The sequence below is a fragment of the Dasypus novemcinctus genome, chromosome 3 (assembly GCF_030445035.2).
Source record: "Dasypus novemcinctus isolate mDasNov1 chromosome 3, mDasNov1.1.hap2, whole genome shotgun sequence".
NCBI classification, from domain to species: domain Eukaryota; kingdom Metazoa; phylum Chordata; class Mammalia; order Cingulata; family Dasypodidae; genus Dasypus; species Dasypus novemcinctus.
The window spans coordinates 185291770-185314152 of NC_080675.1; the positions used below are offsets into that span (position 1 = coordinate 185291770).

General features: G+C 42.1%; 1 protein-coding gene across 11 annotated transcripts in view; it reads right to left on the bottom strand.

Moving 5' to 3' along the window:
* TJP1 (tight junction protein 1) overlaps positions 1 to 22383 on the bottom strand; it is a 277704-nt gene that overhangs the window by 108364 nt on the left and 146957 nt on the right. For 3 of the 11 annotated variants that reach the window (XM_058294851.2, XM_058294850.2, XM_058294848.2), the window contains exon 1: positions 6380 to 6641. The exons of 5 other annotated variants lie outside the window; for them this stretch is intronic. In XM_058294851.2, the coding sequence (XP_058150834.1) occupies positions 6380 to 6403 (24 nt within the window). In that variant the 5' untranslated portion in view covers positions 6404 to 6641. Of the gene's footprint in view, positions 1 to 5939; positions 5959 to 6379; positions 6642 to 22383 lie in introns of those variants that run through there. 3 more of the 11 variants (XM_071214405.1, XM_058294853.2, XM_071214404.1) reach the window with 2 other exon arrangements.

A 22383-nucleotide genomic window follows, 5' to 3' on the forward strand; every position in this document is an offset into this window, starting at 1 on the left:
TGTACTATGTTTTTCATAAACAAACACAATGAACATTAATGAACTACAGCTACGTGCAACACAGATCATCTCAACAAACATTGCTGTACAAAAAGAAGCCATGCAACAGTGCTTACAGAATGCATAGTCAGAGGTAGAGAAAAGCTAGAGTGAGCACTGTACAGGACAAGACGATTATAATCTTTGGAGGAGGAAAGTTACGATCCAGAAAAGGTTCATTAGGAATCCTAGCACTTATTGCCATGTAGAGAATTTTGTTTATGTGTACCCACACCATTAGAATACTCCAGGAGTAATGGATTCTGTTCACTGTTCAATCTCCAGCACCTCAATCAGTGCCTATACATACTAAGTATGTGATAAATATCGGTTGGATGTAGAATAGTTTTTTTTTTTTTTTAGGAGGTACAGGAATTGAACCCAGGACCTCATACACGTGAAACGCAGGCTCAGCCACTGAGTTACACCCACTCTACTAGAATAGTTTTATACAGTTTTAAACTTCCACATTGTTCATTTTCCTTGTCTGTATATTCAAGGAGTTGTAAATAAACTCTATTCTATGATTAACCTTTTTTTTCCTATTGAAACAACAGGAAACACATGCATAAAACAGTTGGATATAAACAGATTCTATTCAAACATTAATAGATGGTAACAAACAATAATGTAGAAACTGTGGTACAGCAAGTCCAGGTCCTGGCTCTGACTTCTAATATATGTCCCAACCAAAAAAGCCTATCAGAGCTTTATGTTACAGGATGACCATAAATTTGCTCACATTTATTTTCTAAGAGTAAACAATGCAAATCCTTTGGTTCTTAAATAACAAATTACCATTTTGCAAGTGATGATTACAGTCTATATAGACGGTTGAAAGCTGCAGTTTTCTAGAGGACAAGGACTCAACACAAAATGTGTTCAGTTAATGTTTACTGAGCTAGCAAAAAGAATTAGTCGTTACTGGTAACCTACTGAATTTTAAAAATTACATACTGAATCAGACTAATCTTAAATTTTAAGTTTAACTTACAATACTCACTCACCAGAAATCGGGTAAGCCCAAAGACAGCAGTGACACTTCTAAAAGAGGACACTGCTTTGGGGGAGTGTACATTATTCTAAATAAATAAATAAATATATCTGAGCAAACCTAAAAAAATATTTTTTAACTTACATTCCTAATTAGTATCCATACCAAGTAATATTAGCTCCTGTTTTCACCTCCTTTCTAGGCATGATAAAATAGAATGACTAAGGTCATTTATCAATCTATTCACTTTCTAGTCTTCTGCCAGCACAAAACAGTTAGGCTGTTCTAATGTATAAACAAAACGTTATCTACAATACAAATAAAAGTTCATCTTTTGATCTATGTCAAAATTAAGGGCCATTTAAGATTTGGTATTTAATACTGTATATATAACAGGGCTTTGCTATTCAACTCCAAATGGTGTGTTTTAGGTATGAATTTTGGTAACACTGGTCTTCTCATGATCAAAAGCAATGCTTGATCATTCAGAGCCCAATTATTTTCATCCATTTTTTAGGATGAAATTATTTACCCAGGTAGATCCACGCATTTCTCATTATTAAGAATTTATCTGTTAAAGAAGGAATGGAAAATAAAGCACCTGACTAACCCATAAAGGAGCAACCTGATGCCACTCTTCTCTGCAATAAATAAATCAAGAAGCACTCTAGGTCAGAGAGAGCAAAAAGCCTATTTTTAATACTGGTTTACATGGGAAACATGTTCTTAAATACTTAAAGCTAATTTTACATTAATTTTATAACTATCCGAATGTCTATCCCTTACTGTAAGATTATGTTGTTAAACTACTAAGAATTTTTTCAAGCTTGTCTTCAAAACTCCAAGGTACAAAGCAAGTTTCAGCCAAATAATTAACAAATATACTAGACAAACTACCATTTAATTGCATTTAATATCTGATCAAAAACTGTTCACAAAAAATAATTTTGCTCATTCCACTAACTTTTCTACAATCATCAGTCGGTACTGGATATTGAGCACATGAATGCATGTGTAAGGGGGCCTGGAATTAGTTGTTACTGCGCAGCCAGTGACGGGCAGCACACATGTGAATTTACAGGCAGACCTGTGGTCTTTCAGTTGACTGAATTTTTATCACGCCAGAGCTCTGTCAAGAATCAGGACTACATTTTCAAAATTTTCACCATAATTATTTCTTTTTAAACATTTCCCTTAAGGGCTTGGTGGTGACTATCTTATTTATACTCAGTTTTATTTTTAGAACTGCACTAAAGAGTTTACATTTGGTCTCTAAATAGAAAAATAGATCAAAGAGCACCAAGTAAAAGTCAAAGTCAATATAGCTTCCAGGATTGAGGGGGAAAAATTGAGTGAAACTTCCATAATCTTTTTCCTTCAAACCAAATAGGTAACATTACTATATCTACTGTATTATAGTCCTTAAAATCACAGATAGGTTTCAACCTCATTATTGGTTGGTGTGGATAGCTGACTTTTTTTTTTTAATGAAAACTGTATTATCACTCACTGATAGCAATCAATTTGAAAACACAAATACCAAAAAAAAAAAAAAAAAAAAAGAAGAGGGAAGCGGATTTGGCTCAACTGATAGCAAGTCCGCCTACCAGATGGGAGGTCTAGGGTTCAAACCCAGGGCCTCCTGACCTGTCTGGTGAGCTGGCCCATGCGCAGTGTTGATACACAAAAGAGAGCCATGCCACATGGGTGTCGTCCCCTGCATAGGAGAGCCCCACGTGCAAGGAGTGTGCCCTGCAAGGAGAGCCACCCCACGCGATAAAAGCACAGCCTGCCAGGAGTGGGGCTGCACACAAGTAGAGCTGATCCAGCAAGATGACGCAACAAAAAGAGACACAGATTCCTGATGCTGCTGTCAAGAATGCAAGTGGACACAGAAGAACACACAGTGAAGGGACACAGAGAGCAGACAGTGCGCAGGGGAGGGGGGAAGGGGAGAGAAATAAATAAATCTTTAAAAAAGAGAGGAAAAAGAGGTAAAGGATAGGAAAGGAAAGAAAGAAGGATTTTTACCAACAAGGTAGTACAAATTGTACTATCACACAACCTAGGAGAAAAAGCACTGTATATATTTGAAAAATAACTCTCATATGTAAGCTGCCCTTAAATGAACTTAAGAGTGATAAAATGAAGTTTGGGATTATCAACCAACCACATAAATTCAAGTTTTAACCATGAGTATCTAAAATGTCAAATGCATCAGCACAAAAAATTTAAATCCTATGCTAAAACTACTATAAAGAGAGTTCTAATGGAAAATAAATGTTGTACAAACTTAGGTCCAGAAAAATATCCTTATAGTGAAGCAAAAGTTGGCAGACTCAATTATAAAGCACAAGTTTTTACTTTACCTTTAAAATAGTATGAAACAAATAATGCATTAAGTACTAAAATTAAAAACTACATCTCAGTCACTAAGGAGACAAGGATCTAAAAAGATCTTATGCTTAATTTTGGTCACTAATTTAGCTATTTTCTATACTCACCTTTCAAGTGGTTCTGGTATTTTAATTTAAAAGCCCACTGAGCCTCACTTGATACAATAAACCTATTCCTGAGTTGTGTAAATAATTCATACTACCTATACATCATAAGTTTATAGAGATAAAAACAGGGAGTAAAATGCCCTAAGACATAATGAAAACATGTAGGTATACAGCAAAGCGTAATAAGCACATACAACAGGACAATCTTAACTTAAATTTTAGGGTTTCCTCTCAAGTAAAAGAGCTTGAAAATCCAGAAGCCACTGAAACTTCCTTTAGCCACTTTCTACGGTTCAACCAATAAAAATGTTCATAACAGCCATTCATGCCATTTTCTTTCCTTACTAAACCACTCTTAGGTAAGGCAGAAACCACCCTCAAGTTCTTTTTATCAACTTTTGAATAATTTATTAGGGTACACTAGTAAACAAAATTCTGTTTGCAAATCCAGATGTATATTACACATATTAAAAACACTCCCTTTATTGCTTCTGAAGTTAGTGCCATGCACAGAGCTCTTTCCAACCCAAGTATGTAAACATCAAAAAAAAAAAGTTTTCTTCTAGTATCATATGGTTTATTTGCTCATTTTCATACCTTCCGATTTATTCAATTTGGAATTTTTTGGTCTGTGGACTGAGGAAGAAAAGTAATATTTTTAAAAAATGGATAGCCAACAGTTTCAGCACTGTTTACTAAATTATCCTAATAATCTACAACTTTACTTTTTAATCATATATTCCGTTACTGGCTAGGTGAACTTTATGTAAATTACTTTATCAGTCTGTGTTTTTATTTCCTTCTCCATAAAATGGGGATAAGAGCAGGGTTTACTTCACATGTTACTGTGAGGATTAAATGAGTTAAGAACACATGACACACATTAAATGCTGATGTTCATAATCACAAAAAGGCGATTAAATACACAGATGTTTCTGGACTCTCTGGGGCTCCTAAGCTGATAAATGGTTTTTAGTTACCAAGATACTATAACACATTTGGTTTTCTGGTAGAATCTTCTTTTTCCCAAAATTTCTTGGCTATCATCGCTCTTTTATATTATCAAATTTTTTATAATACCACACCAAATTATATTTAGAATTGATTTATGTTGATATATGAGCTTGGAGAAAACTGGTGTATTCTAAAATATCTTACAAAGTACATAAAAATTCGAAGATACTGGCTTACGAGTTCTAAGAACTATTATGCTAAATATAAAAAAGCAAGCTGCAAAATTTAAAAATTCTCAAGGGGATAAGGCTAAAAGATTTTATGTAAAGTACTGAGTAGAAAGCCTGGCTCTTAGCATTTTGAGCACCTTAAAATATGTGACTTAAGGAAACAACTGACTACTACTTAATTTTGTCTATTTATGACCTGCCATGTTCTACATTAGATTTAAAGGTGGCCCCATAGTACAACAAGCTCATATTTTACTAGTGTAAAATTTAAGAATACAAATGTTCCTACAATGAACTATTAAATGCTTATTTTCAAAAATCCATAAAATCTAAACAAAATAATTCAAGAGGAAAAGTACTCCTCCTTCCAAGTCATCTTACTACAGCAATCTACTCAAAATTTATTACTCTACATACTTCAAATAACCTTAAAGTGTATTTATTGTCTTGCATTATCAACAGATCACAATTCTTTTCGCATTCTGTGTAATCTGAAAAGAAGTTGCAAAAAAGGTAAATAACGTACTTATTTTAAAGTCAAAGAAACATTTTTCTTTTATTCTAAATCTTTGGATCAAGTCTTACCTTTATATTGTTTTTCAGTAATATCAAGTCAAAAAGTACAAATATTTTTTTCCTTAAAGAAAGAATACCATAATTTCTTAAAAAGAATCTATTTACTAAGAAATGTAACCGTTAACTTTTGCCAGCAAGAAAACAAGGTCGTGTTACAGGGTTCAGAAACTTCAAGACCATTGCTATACCTGCCCTCAGCGCTATGAGTAAACATATAAAACAAACCAAAAGCAAAAAACAAAAAACAAAATCACTACCTGCTTAAGAACCTCGATACTGTTTGAAATAATCATTTTTAAAAGGGAAAATTTTTACTCTTCACTTTCCTGTATTCCTGTAAATTTTTAAAAGAGCGGATGCTACTTTATAATAAGATTAAAATGTTACAAAAGGAAGAATTCTCATAAATCAAACTGACATTTAAGAATCGATTTTTCAATGTGATACACAAGTTGGTTTCAAAGCACACGGATAAAAAGACAGAAAAATGTTACCTTTTTTGAGAAGCCCACGGTTCTTTGCTAATTTTTATTTTATGAGTTCATTTTATTGTCCACTTGTAGGTGCACTTTGCATTAACTTTGAAAGTTTAATTCAAATTAAGTTATCGAAAAGTGTTAAGGGATTAGTTTTCTCAGTTACCTTAAATAAGTAATATGGAACGAGAAAAAAAAAATCCGATCCAGTATTCCAGGCTGTTTTGCTGTCTCAAAGCCTGATAGATGGCGCGCCCGCCGCGGTGACCTCAGACCGAAACTGCCCGGTTTCGCCGGGAACCAAGCCCGGCTCCAGCCACAGGGCCCGCGGGGGTGCGGCCGCGGCCCCGGCCCCGGCCCCGGCCCCGGCCCCGGCCCCGGCCCCGGCCCCGGCCGACACTCGCGGGCACCCGGCGGCGACCTGCTGCGCGGCGCGGCCCGGGACGCACCTGCCCCCGCCCCCGGGCACCCCGCTCCCTCGGGACCCCGGTCCCCCGGCGCCCCGCCCCGCCCCGCGCCCCTCTTCCCGCCGGCGCCCCCGCCGGGCCCCGCGCTCCCCTTCCCCCCGGGGTCCCCGTCCCCCCGGCGCCCGCCCCGGGGCCTCACCTTGGCCGCGGCTCTGGCGGACATCTTGTCTCCGCGGCGCCGGGCCGAGCTCCTCGGACTCGAAACTCGGCGCGCCGGCCCGCCCGCTCCTCACGCCACAGCCCGAATAAACATCTCCCGGGATGCAGCGAGCGGGGCGGGGGCGGCAGACGAGGCCCGGCCCAGGGGAGGGACTCAACTCGGACAAAAGTCCGGAAAGCGGCCGCCCCGCCTCCCGCAGCGCTCGCCGGCCGCGTCGGCCTCCGCCCGCCCTCCGCGGCGCGGCCCTCGGGGCGCCCCACCGCCCGGCGCCCCACCGCCCGGCGCCCCACAGCCCGGCGCCCCACAGCCCGGCGCCCGCACGCAACTTCCCGGGAGCCGACGGCCGCGGCGGCGCGACGTCGAAGGGCGGAGCCGCGCTGGGGACTCCTGGAGGCCACGCCACCGTGGGCCGCGCGCACTGAGCATGCCCAGGCGGGAGGGGCGGGGCCGGGGCGGGGCCACGGGTGGGCGGGGCCGGCGGAGGGAGGGCTAAGCGACCCCCGCCCTGCTTCCTCCCGCAGGCCGACCCCCTGCCGCAGAAGGAAGTCGCAGTTGCCTAAGTAACTTGGCGAGCTCGGTTTCCGCGGGCGAGAGCGTCTTCCTGTTTGTCTTGCACGAGGGTTCGGCTTTCACGACGGTCCACTTGCTCACCAAGCCCCCGTGGGAGTGTGGCCTCGAGGGACCGCCGCCCCCAGGCTGGCAGGCCGCTGGCCCTCGGTTCTCAGGCCAGCAGGTACCTGGCCCTCCGCCCTCAAGCTGGCAGGTACCTGGCCCGCTGCCCTCAGGCTGGCAGGCACCTGGCCCTCCGCCCTCAGGCTGGCAGGCACCTGGCCCTCCGCCCCGGCAAAGAACACCCGCCCTGCAAGTTCCCAAGTGGAACTGCGAGGAGGTCCAGGAACGCGGAGGAGACAGCAGTGTCCTGGCCACACACATGAGGCCCCAAGAGAAGTCACCTTCTCCCACCTACCTAGACAAGGATCTGGAAAGTCTATTTTTTTACATCAAAACTCTGTAAGCCCACAGCGGTGAGTGGAACCAGACTGCCCTCTGTCCACTCAGCCACTGGGCAGAACAGGAGGTCTTGATGCCCAGTTGGTGGGCCACCCTCGAGCTCCACCACCCTAACAGCCTTGCTGACCACCAAGGAATATGACCTGGAGGGACCCACTTCCAGCCTCACTAATCCACTTTGTAAGATGTAAATCTCTCCACAAGCTCCAGAAATCCTTGGTGACAGTAAATGGGATAACACCTTAAAGCGCGGAGTACAGCGCCACACACGCCCAGGAGAAACGGAAGAAGGCATAAACATCAGGTTTGCAGTGTTGGTTCTTTATTTAGAATTCAACTATGTCAAGGCTCAAATTTACTTTAACCAAGATTTATCAGTATATCACAATTATATCAAAGTTTTCAAAGTACCAGCCCTTCACAACCTGGAGCTATCTGAAATACAAAAATAAAGTCTGCAAACCAAACCTTTTTTCTTTTTCCCTGCACAAAACATAGTTGAAGTCATTTCTGTTTTAAAATAATGCTGTTGTGGGAGTGAGTGCAGCTTAAGGAGTTGAGAACCTGTTTTCCACATATGAAGTTGTGGGTTCAATCTCAATACCAACTTGAAAAAGACAACGTTGTGCACAATTTTCTGGCTTTGGATAAAGTATTATTTCTTCCCTGAAGAATTGTGATTAATGGGAAGCAGACGTGGCTCAACTGATAGAGCATTGTCTACCATATGGAAGGTCCAGAGTTCGATCCCCAGGGCCTCCTGACCCGTGTGGTAAACAGACCCACGTGTAGTGCTGCCACATGGAAGGAGTGCCGTGCCATGCAGGGGCGCCCCCGCCTAGGGGTGCCCCACGCACAAGGAGTGTACCCCACAAGGAAAGACCCGCTGCTTAAAAAAAGCACAGCCCACCCAGGTGTGGCACTGTACACATGGAGAGCTGATTCAGCAAAATGACACAACAAAGAAGAGACACTGTTTCCCGGTGTCTACGGGTAGTGCAAGTGGATGTAGATGAACATATAGCTAATGGACACAGAGCGAAGACAATGGGGGAAGGGGAGAGAAATAAATAAATCTAAAAAAAAAAAAAAGAATTGTGATTAAAATGTCATAATGAACAAACACCATCTTAAAAAATTTAAGAGATATTCTCCTTTTTTTACTTTAAAAGTTGGTCACGGAAGACCTTTTACATTATGTTATTCTTACCATTTAATAAGATGCATAATTGACACAACCCACCTAGAGCTAGGTGTGGTATCATTAATGGCATCTAAACTTAGAATCTAAAATTTGCTAATATCTTTCCTTTATTCTCATTTGTCACTTTTACATCAAGTCTCCCAATATATAATTTAAATGCGAGGTTACAATGCTTTGTTGCAGACCTATTATATATGATTGCAGTTTTATTTATCCTTCCCATCATTAAAAAAAATGGAAATCAAGCAAAAATATTTTACCTTACAACTCCATTGAGAATACTATGCTTTAAAAATTACATTAACAGAAACATTTTAATGAATAATAATATTCCTTTTAACCTTTACAATATATATTTCTAACATATAAATTAAATTGCATAACATATGCTTTATGTATGCCCTATTCTTGAAACAGTTGAGAAGGTGATTGCTTTTCACAAAAATAAAGTGAAACAACTCTTATCAAAAAGTAAGAACACCCCCCATTCCTATAGTTTACTTTAGGAGAGGTGCTTTAACAAGAACTGTGAAGCATAAAGCATAATTTCAAATCACCCCTTTAACAATTAATAGTTTATCCATCACACACCAAAAACATTTCAAATTATACCACACATTTAATGCTTACATATGAATGTGTTCATAGTTCCTTTTGGCCAATTAGATGGAAAGAAATACAAGCAAATTAAAGATTCTTGTTTAGAGTAAAATTTAAACTAAAATCTCTTTGAATTGGACGGATTTATCTTATTTCTGATCATCTAATGCATTCTGAAGAGGAAACTGAAAAACCACAACACTTACAAAGATAACTTCCTGTGGGACTTTTGGTGTCTGTGGCTCAGGGTAGAAAAACCCTGTATATGCAAAATCATTATAACTCTTAGATAAAACCATTTATCAAACTACCTTGACCAAAACTATATCCACACCTAGCTTTAAATATGTATATTTATGTTTCCATTACAAAAAAGATTCTTAGGAAAGCAGATTATTTCGTTATTTTGGGTGCAACCTGTGTTTACTTGTGAAATGCAAAGCAGCAGCATTTCTCATGAGACAATCTCCACACTGCCAGCCAAGAGAACAAATCCAAAATACTGAACAGTCCATCAGAGCATTGAAACAGCAACGAAGGCACCCTAGCCCATTCCTACACCTTGTCTTGGGAGAGTCTATAAACTTCTTCAGAATTTTCCCGACGATGCAGAATGGGGAAGAGCTTTGAGGTGCACAAAGTCTGGAAGATTCCACAGGCCAGTAATGTTTCAAAAACCACATTAGAGGTCCAATATGGGATCACCAACTTTTCATTTTGCAAAGCAAAGGGATCTAGAAGCAAATGTTATTTACTGCCAATATTTTGTCTTTCTCAAAAAGGACATATGAAGAGTGAAAAAGTACGAACTCTCCTCCATTGAGGCCACCCTCCTCTGCCTGGCATGAGATGGAGCTTTCTCTTCTTAGGGTTCTGAAAATCACAACCAGAAGTCCATGGCCGTGGACCGGCCAGGCCCCACAGGGCAGGCGAGCCTGGGGCCCGCAGTCGCCGGCCCAGCTTCTCGGCTCCTCCCACCCAACTGCTGCACTCCCCAGATGACCTCCTAGGCAGCACCCCGTGCCCAGCCCAAGCAGACGTCTCTGCTCATGATCCGAGAGAAAGGCGCCATCCTGTACCTTCCTTCCAGCACTGAGAAACCTTTATTCCCCTACCCCCATGGGCCGAGACTCTCATCTGGGACCCGCCCTCTCAGCTGTCCTCTCTCCCACCATCGTCTTCACCCACCTCTCAATGCGGGTTCTCCCCAGTGTCTCCCATCTTAAAAACAAAAACAAAAACAAAAACAAAAAGGAGCTCGCAAGGGTCCTGTGCTGGGGGTTTGTTTAATGTGCTGCAGATGCAGGCTCGGAATTCCTGGCAATTTTACCTTTGAAGCTGTGCTTTGTCCGTGAGTTGTCATGGGGCAGTGGAGCAGGTACGGGTGGCTTGGACCTCAGCTCACAGCAGTTCCTGGCTGCCCACCTCACACCCCCCAGCAGAGCTGGAACTCCCCTCTGGAGGGCGGCCAGCCGGAGACCACCTCCTAGCTGGGGTGAGCCCCTCCCTGCCCCATTTCGAGCCCCAGTCAGGGGCCCTGGGTGGGGAGCGCTGAAGCTCTTGGTGGGTGCCACCTGCTGGGAGCTGAGCAGTGGGCCCAGGAGCTAGGTGCTCCTCGCTCCTCTTGGAGAAGGGGAACGCAGCAGCCGCTGCCAGAACGAGCCCAGGTGTTCTGTGCTATGCGCTCTGTACTTGCTGCAACTGTCCCCACGCCAGCAGCATTCCCGTGGCAGGCCCCGGCCTGCCTGGAAATCTCTCTGCCTTCTGGCCTTCTGGAGCCTGGTTGTGTTCGTCTCTCCAGGGACAAACCACGATTTCAATTACTCTGCTTATGAGTTAAAAATTCTGATATCTGTAGTTAAAACTGGCATAGCACAATATACAGAAAAATGGTAAAAATCCATGTTCATAATTAAAAATTTTTAAGTCTTCTTTATTCAGAATGACATTAACTAGCAAATAAAAAGCACGACTGCTCGGTATAAGAGACGGTGGGGGAAATCACCATTCTGTGTATCTGGAACGGCCCTTTCTTCCTACCTTTTGAACGAGGAAGCTGTACTGCACTGAATCGTGTCCACAAGAGGGGATCTGCCCAGGTTCTAGGCCCTGGGCCTGTGGAAGCGGCCTTGCTGGGAAACAGGGTTTCTGGAGATGGACTAGGTGAGGGTCTCGGCAGGCCCGAGGGCCAAGGCTTGTGTCCTTCGAGCAGAAAGGAGGGGGAGCCCTGAGGCGCAGACAGAGGTGGAGCTGGAGCAATGCTGCAACTAGTCAGGGCACCCGAGCCCCCGGTGCTGGAGGAGGCGCGGACCTGCTGGCCCCCCTCACAGAAACGTGAGGCTAAACTGTTACCGTGAACCACTCAAGTTACGGCAGTTCTCACAGGAGCCCTAGAAAACCAATACAGCACCCCACATTTCCACTGGACAATGAACCCCACAAATCACACAGCCAGGCTGAGCCCCGTCCTAGATGTTGTCCTCTCAGCTTGGGCCAAGAGTCCTGGGAGTAACATTCCACCTTTAGGTCCGGCTCAGGTCTTTGGGCATTCTTTTTTCCCTTCAATTTCAAAGTAATTCATGAACATATTAACCTTAGTAAAAATTTCAAACAATGGATAATTGTTGGAAAGTTCAATTGGATCACAACCACCCCATACCCACAGGCACTATTATTATTTAAAACAAACTAGAGAGTGGATTTACAGACCTTTTGCTTTGTATTAACTTAAATATACAGATAGAACTATATAGGCATTTATAAAAAGAAATGGTTCTATGTTTTTTTACGAAAATGAAAGACAGTGATTACTATTCTGCAACTTTTTTTTCACTTAATGTTTTCTCATGGAGAATATGTCAAACAATGAAGATATATCTGATTGGTAAAAAATTCCTCTCTAAAAAATATTCCCAGCATTCTACAATATAGATGTATCATAGTTGACTTAACTAAGATGATTTCTGCGAGCGAGGGTTAGGCTATTGTGCCAACTCAGCCAGGTAACGGTGCCCAGTTGTCTGGTCAAGCAAGCACCGGGCCAGCTGTACTACAAGGGCATTTCATCAGCTTTAACCATCAGTAAGTTGCCTGCCTATGGCTGATCACATCTACAAGAGATACAGTCAGCAGTGAGTGACATCTTATCCAATCAGTGCAAATCCTTAGAAGTAGAGGTAATTTCAGCATTCAGAGAAAATCTGTATCTCAACTTCAGACAGTGTCTCCTGGGGAAACTCATCGAGGACCTTCTTTGGGGTCCCTAGTTTATAGCCTGCCCTACAGAATTTGGACCTGTGCATCCCCACAGTCATGTGAGACAGTTTTATAAAATCTCATACTATTTACAGATCTCTCCTGTTGATTCTGTTTCTCTAGAGAGCACTGACTAATACAGTTTGGTATTGGGAGTGGTTCTTGAGAAACAAAATCTTAAAAAATGGGATTTCTGAATTGGTTCTGGGATTTTTGCTATTGGCTCTCTACTCTGATTAGATTCAAGGGCACGAATGACTCTCTTTCCAGTAACTGAGAGGCTACTGACACTCCATGGCACGAGCTGGCAACAGATATATGCAAAAGATCACCACTGGAAAGGACACTTCTGTGCTTATATAAGGCAGGGACCTGGGTGACAGTGTTTTTAACACCTTAGCAGAGTTTTGGAGTTAAAAGGCACAATGATGTTGCCTGGCTGTTCCTCAATATACCAGATACAGTTACAAAAGAAAGGGATGAACTGAAGGCTTCAAATTTATAACTTAAGCACCCCAGGAATAATGTGAACGTTTCTGTGTGTGCCTGAAAAGAAAATCTGGTTTCGTGTGGCCACAGACTTCGATCTCTGAAAACCAGACCAAGAATCTCATTGCACAAGCAGCGGAGTTACGATGGAAACCGAAATCTCGACCTCGCATGGTGCCTGCTGTTAGAGAGAGGGCACTGACTGGAAAGGAGGGGAACCCTGAGGGTTGGGGTGGAGACATGTGAGTTGATGATGATGTCGTTGGGGATGACTTCACTCTGGCAAAGTGCTGCGACTTTGCCAGATAAACCTGACATGGTCTGTCCTGAGAGCACGACCACCCAGCCTCAAGCCTGCCCTGTGCAGTCTGCCTTCCAACCCCCACCTGGACGAGTAATCCTGTCTCCTCATATGAACTGGCAAGGGAACACCCCGAGGTAATGGCTCACCAGACACTTCTAATGCTGCCTACTCCTAGCACCCCTCTTCTCCCAGACTTGTAACTAAAGTCACAACAAGCCCCCAAAGGCGAAGTACAAAGTGTGACCCATGAGGAAGTATGCAATACTCCAAAAAACTGTAGGAAATTTTCAATTTATGTAGATAAAAATCAGGGGAACATGTGTGGGAATGAACACTAAGGGTATGGGATACTGGTCCAAGTATATCAAGTTGGATCAGGCTGAATTTATTGGCACAGGCCCACTACACAGAGATTCTGGATTCAATGTTGTAGCTCAAAGGATCAGAGAGCACGCTGTGTGGTCAGGAGGCTGGTTGAAACATGGACCAAAAGATGGCCAAAGCTGGCTGAGGGCAAGATGTCAGAATTGCCTTGGTATTCCACAGGTGGGGGTACCCAAAGCCTTAGAGAGACTGGAATGCTAGAATGGAGTTATCATGTAAGAGCTGCCCACCCACCCACCCCAGGAATATCCAGAGGACACACCTTTCACCAGGACTGTGAGGAATCAATTTGTAAGACTAAGACTAACTCCATCTTCCCTGAAGTCCAGACGTTACTGTGGGAACTGCTGTAATTGGCCTTAACACAGTGTTTAAGGACCTTTAAGCATCCTTAAATACTATGGGGATGATCGGGTTCAGGGCTGGCAGAAGCCATAGCAACACCTACTCACCAAAGACAAGGTGGGTGAGGCTACACAGTGAAAGGCAGGCTCAAAGCAGCTATCCAAGAGTGCGTCTCATAGAGCTATGGCACTGGCTAATAGATCATAGGGTACCTGGAACTGAAATAGATGGGCAGTCCACTAAATTTCCTCTGGAGCTGTATAAGCAGAAGACTTTGAGGTCAAGTGAACAAAACCCTAACTCAAATTGCAGACTCCTCTGCGTCTCGGCCCCTTTACCAATTCCCAGACTTGAGACAGGTAATAGACCCAGAGCCCCTCGAATGAGGGGAAGGCCAGGTCCCCTTGGGGAAGGATCCTGTTACACTGCCAATAATTTATATTGTTATTCTCCCTCCCAGCTTTCCCCAAGGAGACCCACAGCCTTTTACCAGAGTAACTGTACACAGGGGAAAAGGAAATGATCAGACATTTTGGTGATTATTGGACACTGGCTCAGAAGTGACATTAATTCCAGGAGACCCAAAACATAACTGTGGTCAACCAGTCAGAGTATGGGCTTAGGGAGGTCAGGTGATTAGTGGAGTTTTAGCTCAGGTCCATCTCACAGTTGGTCCAGTGGGTCCCTGGACCCAGTCTGTGGTTATTTCCCCAGTTCCAGAATGCGTAATTGGAATAGACAGACACAGCAACTGGAAGAAGCCCCACACTGGATCCCTGACTTGTGGCGTGAGGGCCATCATGGTAGGAAAGGCCCAGTGGAAGCCACTAGGACTGCCCCTACCTAGCAAAAGAGTAAACCAAAAGCAGTACCGGATTCCTGGAAGGACTGCAGAGTTCAACGCCAACATCAAGGATCTGGGGGATGCAGGGAGGTGGCGCCCACCACAGCCCATTCAACTCTCCTATGTGGCCTGTGCAGAAAACAGATGGGTCTTGGAGGATGACAGTGAATTACTGTAAACTTAACCAGGTGGTGACTCCAAATGCGGCTGCTGTTCCAGATGTGGTATCACTGACTGAGCAAATCAGCACATACCCCGGTAAGTGGAATGCTGCTATTGGCCTGGGAAATTCTTTTTTCTCGATTGCTGTTAGTAAGGACTACCAGAAACAGTTTGTGTTCACCTGGCAAGGCCAACAATACCTGTTGACTGGCATAATGCAGGGGCACATCGACTCTCCAGCCCTATGTCATAATAATGCCCAAAAGGATCTTGATCATCTCTCCCTCCCACAAGACATTCCACTGGTGATATCATGTTGAATGGACCTAGTGAGCAAGAATTTCCAACTACTGTAGACTTAATGGTAAGATATTTGCATGAGAGAGGATGGGAGATAAATCCAACAAAAATACAGAGGCCTTCCACCTTGGTGAAATTTCTAGGTGTCCAGTAGTGTGGGGCATGTTGAGATATCCCTTCTAAAGTGAAGGATAAGCCATTGCATCTGACCCTTCCTAGGACCAAAAAAGAGGCATGATGATTTTGGAGACAACACATTCTTCATCTGGCTTATTTACTGAGTGACCAAAAAAGCTGCTAGTTTTGACTGGGGACTAGATTAGATCCTGTGACAGGTCCAGGCTGCTGTGCAAGCTGCATTACCCCTTTGGGCCACATGACCACATGATCCAGAAGATCCAGTGGTTCTGGATGTCACAGTGGCAAATAGAGATGCTGTCTGGAGCCTTCGGCAGGCCCCTGTGGGAGAATCACAACGCACACCCTTAGGATTTTGGAGCAAAGCCTTGCCGTCCTCTGCAGATAATTACTTTTCTTTTCAGAATTAGCTTTTGGCCTGCTACTGGCCCTTAGTGGAGACTGAACACTTAAACACAGACCATCAAGTTACCACAAGACCTGAGTAGCCTGTCATGAGCTGGACATTGTCTGACCCACCAAACCATGAAGTTGGGTGTACACAGCAGCACTCCATAGTAAAGTGGAAGAGGTAAGGAGATAGGGCTTGAGCAGGTCCCGAAGGCATGAGTAAGTTACATGAGGAAGTGGCTCAAATGCCCATGGCCACCACTCCTGCCATGTTACCTTCTCTTTCCCAGCTCACAGCTTTGTTCTCTTGGGGAGTCCCTTACAATCAGTTGACTGAAGAAGAGAAAACTCAGACCTGGTTTACAGATGGTTCTGCACAATATGCAGGTACCACCTGAAAGTGGGACAGCTGCAGCACTGCAGCCCCTTTCTGGGACATCCCTGAAGGACACTGGTGAGGGCAAATCCTCCTAGTGGGCAGAACTTCGAGCAGTGAACCTGGCTGTTCATTTTGCTTGGAAGAAGAAATGGCCAGAAGTACAAATGAACACTGATTCATGGGCTGTAGCCAATGGTTTGGCTGGATGGTCAGGGAATTGGAAGAAACATGATTGGAAAATTGGTGACAAAGAGATCTGGGGAAGAGTTACGTAGATAGGCCTTTCTGAGTGGGCAAAAAATATGAAAATTATTTGTGTCCCATGTGAATGCTCACCAGAGGGTGACTTCAGCAGATGAGGATTTTAATAACCAAGTGGGTAAGATGACTTGCTCTGTGGTTAATGCTCAGCCTCTTTCCCCAGCCACACCTGTCATTGCCCAGTGGCATGGAAGTAGGGAAAGAGGTTATGCATGGGCTCAGCACACAGACTTCCCCTTACCAAGGCTGACTCACTACAGCCGCTGCTGAGTGCCCCATCTGCCAGCAGCAGAGACCCACACTCAGCCCCTGATATGGCACCACTCCCCGATGTGACCAGCCTGCTACCTGGTGGCAGGCTGATTACACTGGACCACTTCCATCATGGAAGGGGCAGTAATTTGTTCTAACTGGAAAAGATACATACTCCAGATATGGGTTTGCCTTCCATGCACATAATGCTCCTTCCAAAACTACCATCCATGGACTTACCAAATGTCTTACCCACTGCCATTCCACACAGCATTGCTTCTGACCAAGGAACCCACTTCACAGCAAATGATGTGAGGGAATAGACGCATGCTCATGGACTTTAATAGTCTTACCATGTTTCCCACCCCCATCACCCTGAAGCAGCTGGACTGACAGAACAGTGGAATGGCCTTTTGAAGACTCAATTACCAACGAGGTGGCACTACCTTGCAGGGCTGGGGCAATGTTCTCCAGGAGGCTGGGTATGCTCTAAATCAGCATCCACTCTATGGTGCTGGTTCTCCCATAGTCAGGATTCATGGACCCAGGAATCAAGGGGTGAAAATGGGAGTGGCACCACTCACTATTACCCCTAATGACCCACTAGGAAAATTTGCTTCCTGTCCCTGCAGACTTAAGCTCTGCTGGTCTACAGGTCTTAGTTCCAAAAGGAGGAGTGCTGCCACCAATGATTCCACTGAACTGGAAGTTAAGACTGCCGCCTGGCCACTTTGGGTCTTTGTGCTTCTGAATAACAGGCAAAGAAAGGAGTTACTGTCCTGGCTGAGGTGACTGATCCTGACTATCAAGGGGAAACAGGACTGCATCTACATAATGCCTGGAGTGCAGAAGCTCGCCTAGGGCATGTCTTAGTACTGCCATACCCTGTAATTAAAGTCACTGGAAAAGTTCAACAACCCAATCCAGGCAGACTAACAATGGCCCCAAATTTTCAGGAATGAAGGTTTGGGTCACCCCACTTGGCAAAGAACCATAGCCAGCAGGGTGCTTGCTGAGGGTGAAGGGAACGTGGAATGGGTAGTGGAGGAAGGTAGTGATAAATATGAGCTATGACCAGGCGACCAGTTACACAAACGGGGACTGTAATGAATATGTCTTCCTTGTTTTGAGTATGTTTTTATATATAAATAAAATGAAAATATTTGTTTCTTCCCTAGTCTTTTCCCTTATCATATGATATAGCTTGTATCAGTTTCATGTCATAGTATTTAAGGATGTCATGTTTAAGAGTGAATATTACCCAAGGACTTGCATCCTTTTCTGGAGAGATTTAGTGTGTTTCTACTTTTATGCAGGACAGTTGAATATTGTTAGGCCATTTTTTTAAAAAAGTCTGTTACTGTTTTGATTTAGAGATTTTGAGATTAAGAATGGTTTAAGGGAAACGGACTTGGCCCAGTGGTTACGGCATCCGTCTACCACATGGGAGGTCCGCGGTTCAAACCCCGGGCCTCCTTGACCCGTGTGGAGCTGGTCCACGTGCAGTGCTGATGCGCGCAGGGAGTGCCATGCCACGCAGGGGTGATCCCCGCATAGGGGAGCCCCACGCGCAGGGAGTGGGCCCCATAAGGAGAGCCGCCCAGCATGAAAGAAAGTGCAGCCAGCCCAGGAATGGCGCCGCCCACACTTCCCGTGCCGCTGACGACAACAGAAGCGGACAAAGAAACAAGACGCAGCAAATAGACACAGAGAACAGACAACCGCAGGAGGGGAGGGGAATTAAATAAATAAATAAATAAATCTTTAAAAAATAATAATAAAAAAAAAAGAATGGTTTAAGATGGTGCGTATGGCTCCGAAGTTGACAAGTGATGGTTAGGCTCATGTGTCACCTTGGCCAAGTCCTGGTGCCCAGCTGTTTGGTCAACTCAGCTAACTGTAATGCAAGGGCATTTCATGCACGTTCATAAGTGAGTTGGTTGCATAGATGACTGGTCACATCTATAATCAACTGAGGTGATTGCTGTCAGCAAGGAGTGATGTCTCATCCAGTCAGCTGAAGGCCTTGAAAGGAGAAGTGGTTTCAGCATCCAGAGAGCGAACTCCCACCTCTGCCTCCGACAGCCAGGTCCTGGGACCTCACCCAGGGCCTTCACGGGAGCCTCTGGTTTGCAGCTTGCCCTGTGACATTTGGACCTGCTCTTCCCCACGGTTTCAGGAGACAATTTTACAAAATCTCACACTATTTACAGAGAGCTCCTGTTGGTTCTGTTTCCCTAGAAAACCCTAAAACAATTTCTATTACAAAACTGCAACAAAAATCCTTATATATTCCTTTTGTGTGTATATACGCCAATCCTTCTGCAGGAGAAGTGTCTAAAATGGAATTTTTGGATTGAAGGATATGTTTATAAGAAAATTAACTGATACTATCAGCCTGCCCTCCAAGAAAACCAAATCACTACCTATCTTTTCTGTTACCCAAATGTGTATGAACAATTGATAACATTAATCTTTCAATTATTTTTCTGATAGACAAAAATGTTATCTCATTTGCCTGTTGATATCACTTTCTCATTTTGTTCTATTGGGATATCTTGCTTATTGATTTGTTGAAGTTCTTTATGTATCCTTTTGTACTGAAAGTATTTCTCTTAGTCTGTATGTGTATTTTACCTTAAACTTTTAATTTTACAGTAAGTTTATACCTTGACCAAAAGGGGAAAAGAGTTCTGTATACCCTTCACCATAGTTTCCCTAATGTTAACATCTTATAAAATATTTTAAAACTTGTTGAGAACTAAAATACTTGCATTAGTACTAAACTGTCAGCTAAACTGCATCAAATTCTGCCAATTTTAACTCTTTAATTTCTCTCATATTCTTCCACTTCTGCAATAAGTCCTCCTTTCCAATCTTATAAAAACTATTTTGGACATGTTAACTTTGAGCCTCTTATAACATGACTGTGGATTAAGGCAGCATATACATCAAAAACTCACAGAGGGAAACATGGAGGACACATGAAGTGTCACATTTCTCATCATGTTCATGAAACTTTTTCTCAGACTTATCTTTGTTAAAGAAATGCTATAAGATATTTCCTGAGATGTAAACAATAAATTCAGATTAGAATAAAATAGTCTACTCTACTTTACTTTGGAATCTGTTCTCCCAAGCAGGTAGAGAATACAAAATTCACCAGATAAAAACAGAGAGAATTATATACTCCTTAAAAGAAGCTGAAGGGTCCTCTAAAATAAAATGTTTGAATTTTTTACAGTGTGCCTGTTTGTATAAAAGATTCATAATAAAGGTCTTTTAAAGACCATTCTTCTTTTGAAGGCATAAGAAGAAATAAAGAACACTGGTAACGGTAAATACATAAGTAAGTATGAAATCCTATATTATTGTACTTTCTGGCTTTTAATTATTTTTTAACTCTTTATATGACTTAAAAGGAAGATGTGTACAACAAATTAAACTGTATGTTAATGGGCATGCAATATATAAAGATGTGATCTGAGCCAATGCCATTATAAAGTAGGAGGGTTGGAGATGAACAGGAGCAGAACATTTGTATACTACCAAAATTAAATTGGTATTTTCAAACTAGGTTATTAGTTTAAGAGGCTAATTGTAATCCCCAAACTAACCACTAAGAAAATAAATAAAAAGTACAGTGAAAAGGAAAGAAGAGAGTCAAAATGGTACACTACAGAAAAGTAACTAAATACCAAAGGCAGTAATGGAGCAATTGATGAGCAAAAAATATATAAAGGAATACAAAAAAACAAATAGCTGAAAGGACAGAAATAAACTTTTATCAGTAATTAAATAAACATTAATGATTAAAATCTATTAAAAGTCACACATTGCCAGACTGGATGAAAAAACATTATCCATGTATATGCTGTCTACAACAGATTTACTTGAAATACAAAGACACAAAGAAGTTTAAAGTAAAAGGTTGGAAAAAGATGCACACCACAGTAATCAAAAGACGATGAGGTGGATATATTATTATTAGACAAAATTAGACCATAAGTAAAAAAAAGTTATAAGAGACAAAGAACACTATATATTGCTTAATGCTTCAATCTAGCAAGAAGATATAACAATTATAAACCTATATGCACCTAATAGCATAGCCCCAAAATATATGGAGAGCTGACAGATCAGAAGGGAGAAATACACAATTCTACAATAATTGTTAGAGACATCAATACACCACTTTTGATAATTGCTAGAACATCTAGACTGAAGATCAATATCAAATAGAGGACTGGAACAAAAACTGCAAACCAATTACACCTAACAAACATACATAAATCACTTTACCCAACAAGAGTAGAATACATGTTCTTGTCAAGAGCACATGGATCATTTTTTAGTATAGACTACATGTTAGGTCACAAAACAAGCTCAACAAATTTAAAAAGATTGGAATCATACAAAGTATCTTCTCTGACCACAATGGAATGAGGCTGGAAAACAGTAACAGGAAGAATTGGAAAATTCAAAAATATGTGGAAACTAAACAATATACTCTTTAACAAGTATGGGTTCAAAGAAGAAATCACAAGGGAAAAATCTTGAGATGAATGAAAATAAGAACACAACATATCAAAACATATGGGATGCAGCAAAGGCAGTGCTGAGAAGGAAATGTACAGCTCTGAATGTTTACATTAAAAAAGAAGATCTCAAATCAATTAAAAAACCTTATACCTGGAGGAACTAGAAAAAGAAGAGCAAACAATATACAAACTGAGCAGAAGGAAGGAAATAATAGAGAGTAGAGTGGAGATAAATGAAACAAAGAATAGAAAAACAATAGAGAGAAACAAACCAAAAGTTGGCTCTTTGAAAAGATCAAATCAAATAAAAAAAGTTTAGCCAGACTGACAAAGGAAAAAAAGAGCAAAGAAGCAAATAACTAAAATCACGAATAAAAGTGGGGACATTTCTACCAACTTTACAGAAATATAAAGGATTATAAAAGAACATTATGAATAAATGTTTGCCGGAAAAATTAGATCACCTGATTGAAAGGGACAAAGTCCTAGAAATATACAAATTACCTAAACTGACTGAACTGGTAATAGGAAATCTCAACAGACCAATTACAAGTGAAGAGACTGAATCAGTAATTAAAACTTTCTAACAAAGAAAAGCCCAGTACTAGATGATTGCACTGCTGAATTCTATCAAATATTTAGGAAAAATTAAGGCCAATCCTGCTCAAACCATTCCAAAAATCAAAGAGGGTGAACACTTTCTAATTCATTCAATGAATTACCCTAAAACCAAAGCCAGATAAAAACATCACAAAAAAGAAAACTACACATCAATTTTCCTTATGAAAATAAATTCAGAAACTCTCAACAAAATTCCGGCAAACCAAATCCAACATTATATTAAAAGGTTATGTACATCATGACCAAGAGATTTATTTCAGGAATGAAAAGGTGGTTCAACATAAGAAAATCAATCAATGTAATATACCACATTAAGACTTAATATTATAAAGATGTCAAATCTTTGATATTAAATCTATTAATAAGGTGTAAGAAAAACTTATCTTCAAATTCATATGGAATTGCAAGGGGCCCTGAATAGACAAAAACATGTTGAAAAAGAAGAACAAAATTAAAAGACTAAAATGAAGATCTCACACTTCCTGATTTCAAAACTTACTACG